General features: G+C 37.5%; 1 protein-coding gene across 1 annotated transcript; it reads left to right on the forward strand.

The window, feature by feature from the left end:
• Positions 1-3,562: 3,562 nt before the first annotated feature.
• On the forward strand, positions 3,563-6,688 carry LOC128027700 (alpha-2 adrenergic receptor-like). Its single transcript, XM_052615518.1, has one exon. The coding sequence runs from the start codon at positions 4,360-4,362 to the stop codon at positions 5,575-5,577; it is 1,218 nt and encodes a 405-aa protein (XP_052471478.1). The 5' UTR covers positions 3,563-4,359; the 3' UTR covers positions 5,578-6,688.
• Positions 6,689-7,276: the final 588 nt, after the last annotated feature.

Consider the following 7,276-nt stretch of genomic DNA (forward strand, 5'->3'; position numbering starts at 1 on the left):
ACAAAATCTGAATGAAACAAATATGAACATGCTGGCCGACATCAAACTGACAGACTGTGGTGTTGATTTGGCATTACAAGGAAGTAATGTGTTGCCAGTCAGGACGTTATGCATTGTTTAGTTTTGGAGTTGGGAAGCTGTTTCAGAGAGATTTCTGTCTGAGGGCTGAGGAGGGAAGGGGAAGTTGTGGATGTATGAGGATGCAGAAAATCTTTACACCCACCTCCTGTCAGATGTGCATGTGTATCCGCCAGTGGGTTGGAAAACAACAACAACAAAACCCCTCTCAAAACCAAAAACAACAGGAATAGCATGTCCACAGGCCACCAGAGATCCGCAGAGAGCTCAACATTAACAACATTATCAGAATTGGGAAGTCTGCCAATGCATTGAAAAGTGAGCATATTTCAATGCTCAATACTTATACTGCAGCACTTTTTATGGAAGCTTCTCCCTGCCATGAAAAAAAAAAAAAAAAAAAAAAAAAAAAAAAAATATATATATATATATACATATACATATATATTTCTTGCTGTTTTTTGAGTTTGTATCTCACTTTTTTGAGGTTGTCTCACAATTCTGACGTTGTATGTTGAAATTCTTTTATATTGTAACTTTGAGCTTATATCTTACAAATGTGAGTTTGTCTCACTATTATATATATATTTATATCTTGCAATTTTAAGTTTGCATCTCGGAATTTTGAGTATATATCCAGCAATTTGAGTTTTTGACTTGCAAATTGGAGTTTTGAGTTCATATCTTACAATGATACTTTTTTTTCAGAATTGCAAGAAAAAGGTCAGAATTGAGGAAAAGGGTTTAATTATCCTTTGCATATTTTATTCTGTGGTAGAAATGGGCTTCCACACTTTTTCAATGAATGTGTTGTAATTGCAGCAATTAACAGCTTACTAGAAAAACTGAATGTCCGCAACTTGTGAGACCACATGCATCTGCATTGTCACCAATCATTGCTTATTGGAGATTTATTAAGGTTTCAATGAGCTTTATTGTATGAGTTTTTTTTGTTTGTTTGTTCGTTTTTTCTAAAGAAATGTGAGTTGCATGTTTGCAATAGTTATCTAAAGCACATTGTAAATTTGCTTCATAAAGATGTATGCAGTAATTTAATGCCATCAACCCACACCACCGAGTTTGAAGACGCACAGCATTTGATGTAAGCCATAAAAGATATGGGTGTTATTCCTAAAAGCCCCTTTTTTAATCCTAACGATACATGATTATATATTTAGTTGCATTTTTTATCCGATCAGATGATCAAATCTGTGGTTCCAGATAAACACACTGTCGGTGTCTGAATAAAGACGTACATAATTTATTCCTAATGACAGGAAAATAGAAACAAAAAAACTCATTCATGCAAACCTAGACTGCAGATGGCAGTGACGAAATATGTTATAAGTGCGCTTTTGTCTCTGTTTGTCATCAAAGTTCTCTCTCTAAATCTCTTTATGGCGTTTTACCAAATCAAAGCCATGAAGCAGGAAACCAATCCTGCTGTTTTCCTGGCTGAATGAAAGAAAGAAGCACATCTCTAGCTCACCCTGAAATTGGTCAGACACACACGCGCCCAGCAGTCAGTCCTGCTCTTCGGCTGAACCCTGCCAAATAATGACAGCGTTGGCAGTCATTCCCTGTCATAAACAGATCCACCTCTGTGGCGTGGTCTGCCTCACAACACCCACACATGAAAGCCCTCCAAAGCACATTTGTTCCAGGAGGATGTGCAGCAGGTATTTCTTTTACATCTTAGGGCTATAAGTCAGTGTCTAGACACCGCAGGGGAATCAGAGGAATGCTTAAAGATCTAGAAGACTCTTTGGCAGCTATGAAAGCTTTGAGTAGATTTGAAGAGAACAGTGCCACTTGATTTCAGTCGTGACACTCAACCGCCGGTTCATTTGAGTCTTCAAACCACACAAACTAATTGGCTCATCTGGTGCACTTCATAATAAGATTTCTTCATAATTAGATTTTTTTTTTTTTTTTTTTTTTCTGGAAAGTACGCAGAAAATATCAAAATGAAAGACAAGGCTCAGAAATATCACGTCTGAAGAGACTACAGAGCTAGACTAGTCTGAAATGATGATCTGGTTCATCAATCAGTCAATCAATCAATCACATACGTTTGTTACTGTTTTGCACACTAAAAATATACTTAACTATGGAAAACATGGCTACGCGAAACAATGTTATGGTCAGAATCTGCTTCATTAACTTTAAGCAAAATATCATTTATTTCTACTTTCTTTTGATTATGTGAAATGTGACTTGTAAAGTCATGACTGGTTTTATGAGCCTCTGTTTCTGTCTTATTACGCCATGGATTTAGTTATTTATGAGTATGTCTGAAAATATATACATTTATACATATTTATGTCAAGGAGAGAATTAATGGTAACACTTTAGAAAAGGTAACACCTATTAGTTGCTATAGCATGCATATTACTAGATTATTATTCTTGTATTAGTGCTTATATAAAAACATAATAATGCCTTATTCTACTTGACCTTATTATACATCCCTAATCCTACCCAATACCTAAACCTAACAACTACCTTACTAACTAAGCAGCAAATTAAGAATTTATTCAGGGAAATGTCGTAGTTAACAGTTAACAAGTGTTACCTATTCTAAACTGTACATATATATAAACCGTATACAAAAACTGAGTTACCACATTTATGTAAGCATTGTGAAAATAAAATAAAGCACAGATGAACATCATAAGTTGATAGAATAACACTGAAAGGTACCTTGAATACACTCATGTATTGTTTGAATACTCAGTTTTAATGAGAGACTGTCTGTTGTATTCATAACCAGGGCAATTTTATTTAATATTCAGGTCATAAAATGTCTAAGCTCAGCAGAACTGTGGCCTGGTTTTGAAGGCCAGTCAGTATTTAGATTTAGAACAGGGCTCTAAGTTTGAACAGGTGAGTTTTAAAATACTTTTCTGTATTTTAAACATTCAATCAGATAAATATTGCCTTTTTGTTAATACATTGCATTGTGAAATCTTAAATGAATAGATCTTTATAAATTATAAAAAAATAAATAAAAAAATAAATTAGTCACTGGATTTTTTTTGTTGCTGTCTATACGGACACATTAAAAGCTACTTCAGCTATTTATTGTTCAGGTTATTTTTACACGAAATGACCCAGAAATCAAAACAAAGATAAAAATCACATGGGCTGATCTAAGACTATATATATATTATATATTTTCCTTTTTCCAAAAGCAAATTAAAAATCCATAATAATTATTATAACGCCCAGGGGACGTTATTTTCCTTAAAATGGGACTTAAAATATCTTAATACCAAGGACTTAAACTGGTCTTAAATCAAAGCAGGAAGTCAAGGCATTAAATGTTTCATGCACTGCAAAAATGAATATCTTCCCCGGTATATTTGTCTTGTTTTCCAACACAAATATCTCAACATCCTTAAATCAAGATACATTTACTTAAAATGCATAATTAAGAATTTAATTTTATTTACTAAAATAATAATAATAATAATATGGACACTGAACAAAATGAGGTGAATTTATTATTAAAACAACACCAAATAGTTGCCATTTGTGAATTAAATCTTGTTTTCAGTTACGTTTACAATTTTTCTGAGACCATTGGCAGATGATTGTTCTTGTTTTAATCATGAATCCAACTTCTTGTGACATTTTATATTAACCTGCATGAACTTGGACTTAAAAAGTGTTAAATTTACCTTCATAAAACCTTCGGAAACCATGTATAAGGTTTATTTTTAGTATTAAATGTGCATAAAATGTCGTCTTTTTGTTAATGAGTATTAAGGATTTATGCAGGATTAAATTTCTAGCAAAAATTTATGTTACATTTTGGAATATGCTTTGCAATTTCTTTCTTTGTGATTATAGTTGTCATGCAAAATATATACATTCACAATATACCCTAGGCCTGTTGGTGTGTGTTTAGCGATGGGTTGGACTAGTGCATGACGTCATGTGATTATCTCCAGCTCGAGCTCACACATCTGCACATTCAGTCCGGCGGTGTGGAGCGCTTGTGTGGAGAGCTGCGCGCGCCTCTCCGGAGCGCGCCTGACAGAACGCGCGCAGCGCAACTGTTCTTGAGTTCTTTTTGCGCGTCAGCTTGTCGGAATCGAAACAGTTTGTGATTTTATGAATATCTGCGTGCACGATGAAAAGCTGTCACGCTGCAAGCATGAGAAGGTCGCGTCCCCAGAGCGCACTGACAGCTCAAGTGTTTCAGTGCATGGGTGACACCACCTAACGCGTCAAGTCTGGAAAAACTAACCTGGCTGTCAGAAAGATGAACTCAGAATGGGTGTAACTCAGTCCAATGCAACGAAGGAGGATGCAAACATCACCATCACCTCATGGCCGTACACGGAGACGGCCGCCGCGTTCATCATCCTCGTGGTTACCGTGATCATTCTGGTCACCATCGTTGGGAACGTTCTGGTCATCGTGGCGGTTCTGACCAGCCGCGCTCTCCTTGCGCCACAGAACCTCTTCCTCGTGTCGCTTGCGTGCGCGGACATCCTCGTGGCCACGCTAGTCATTCCTTTCTCCCTCGCTAACGAGATCATGGGACACTGGTACTTCGGCAGCACCTGGTGCGCGTTTTACCTGGCTCTGGACGTTCTGTTCTGCACGTCGTCCATCGTGCATCTGTGCGCCATCAGTTTGGATAGGTACTGGTCCGTCACCAAAGCGGTGAGCTACAACTTGAAAAGAACCCCGAAGCGCATCAAGTCTATGATCGCGGTGGTGTGGGTCATTTCAGCCATCATCTCTTTCCCACCACTCATCATGACCAAGCACAACGAGAAGGAGTGTTTAATAAACGACAAGACCTGGTACATCCTCTCCTCGTGCCTGGTGTCGTTTTTCGCGCCGGGGTTTATCATGATCACAGTCTACTGCAAAATCTACCGCGTCGCCAAACAGCGTTCGTCCACAGTATTCGTGGCCAAGAACGGGTTGGAGAGGCAGCCTTCCCAGTCCGAGACGTGCTTTGTGAGGAAAGATAAGTTTGAGAAAGTGTCTCCGAGCAGCAACAGCTCGGAAAGCAACCAGAGACAGGAGGAGCTGGATGATATCGACCTGGAGGAGAGCGCGACGTCCGACAACAAACCAAATAGCTCGCGGTTCTCCAAGCACAGGCGGGTGGACGGCGCGCGCACCTGCGCGCAGAGGACCTGCCGGATCTCCTGGGTTTCCAGTCAGGAGCAGAGCAGCAAACAGCTCGAGGTGGCGTCGAAAACCAAACTGGCACAGATGCGGGAGAAACGCTTCACCTTCGTTCTGGCTGTGGTCATGGGGGTGTTTGTCCTCTGCTGGTTTCCTTTTTTCTTCACCTACAGTCTCCAGGCCATCTGCGGGCACAGCTGCAAGCCGCCTGAGGCGCTTTTCAAGCTCTTCTTTTGGATTGGTTACTGCAACAGCTCAGTGAATCCCATCATTTACACGATTTTCAACAGGGACTTCAGAAAGGCTTTTAAGAAAATCGTTTGCTTGACTGCGCAGCGCACCTAAGAGACTCGTATTTCGACTCTTTAAGTCAAGATTAAAATGCCTGAATGTCATCAGAATTTAAACCAAGAGGAATCTGCAAACTAATTATGTCCTTTTGCATAGCACTCTCATTAACTGTCATGCCCAATTTTTTTTCTACTTTTCAAATGCCTTTCAATGTATATACAAATTAAAAGTATGTAAAAAAAACTAAAAAAAGAAAGAGAAAAAAAAAATACATAAAACAACAGACATTGCATGTTTTTCATTATATGAGCTATCACGTCACACCATTTCCAGGTATTTAGTGATATATTTTTACTGTTTCAGATGTCAATTCCACCACAAAATGCTTTATGAAATTGACAGAATTGTACTGTGATGCATATGCACTTTGTTTACTTAATGGAGAAGTTAAAGGAGTGTGAAAAGTGTGTTTTAAGGAAGTTTGTCATCTAAAGTGTTAAAAGGACCACATGGCCAAACATGTTTATAGTTGAAGAAACAAAATCAGTTGCACTGAAAAGAAAGGGTGTAGGATTTACTTTGAATTTCCACTCAGAAACGTTTTTAGTAAATTTAGCAAATACAAAGACATGGCATGTCACACATAAACATGACATGAACATGAAATTTAGAGATGAAAAACTGACTAGTATCTTCTTGTAAGATACTACGGTGCTGTGTTTTCGTGACTTTGTATGTAGCAAAGTCAGCTTTCAGTATTTCCATTGTTTTATCATTTAAAACCCAACAAAATATGCTTGTGCTCTCTCTCTCTCTCTCTCTCTGTTTACTAATCCAATGACATTCCAACATTTTAAAAAGTGACTCTAGTGTGACTTAGGGCCTCTGATGTACATATTGTTTGTATATATTAAATAAGAAATATTTGACTTCCATGTCACCACAGTGTCAACACTCTCAAATAATATAAAATGTATAAATGTAAACAAAAATGATTAAATATTATATTATATACTGTACTGTATATTTTCAATACAACTTAGACTTCTATATACTGTACATTCCAGACTATAAACGCCAAATGACAGAATTTATGAATCCTAGTTTTGGGAGTAATACTGGTAAAGTGTTTATTAAAATGGAAGTGTCTGATGCATTAGTACAAGGTGGGAAGATTGTTACTATATAAGGAATTGTTTGTGTTCAGAATATGTCGTGACGGTATTAAAAATCCTATTTAGAGAATGTTGTTAAAGAGGCCGGGGCTAGTTGTCCCAAGGGCTATATCTCACTGTCTGTGATGTTTTGTGCCAAAGGGCCAACCATAATAGTTGATCCTAAACATCTGCCTTAAATTAGTATACATTTAAATGTAACAATAAAACAAGGTGTGAATTGTGTTCTCAAGTCAAGAGTTGAAGGTCAGGGCAAGTTGTCACAATCTTTGCTGCCCAAAATAATATATTTTTATATCTTACCTTGCACATTTTTGCTTTTCAGGAATTGTTTACTGTTTACATTAGGCTGAAAAGCCTTAATAAGTTATTTAATGGAGTGATGGCTTACCCCACATAGCATGACACCTCAGCATTGTTATTAATGGTCTTCTATTTTTTTCCTGGAAAATAATTGTGCAAATGTTCAATAGCTTTAGTACTCCACATTTTAAGATGTGTGCCTAAACTTTTATTTCAGTATAAAGAAATATAACTAACCCCGGTCTCTTCTGTATGTGGGAAATGTGTAATGCCTC

Source organism: Carassius gibelio, chromosome A14 (assembly GCF_023724105.1).
Source record: "Carassius gibelio isolate Cgi1373 ecotype wild population from Czech Republic chromosome A14, carGib1.2-hapl.c, whole genome shotgun sequence".
Classification (NCBI taxonomy): Eukaryota; Metazoa; Chordata; class Actinopteri; order Cypriniformes; family Cyprinidae; genus Carassius; species Carassius gibelio.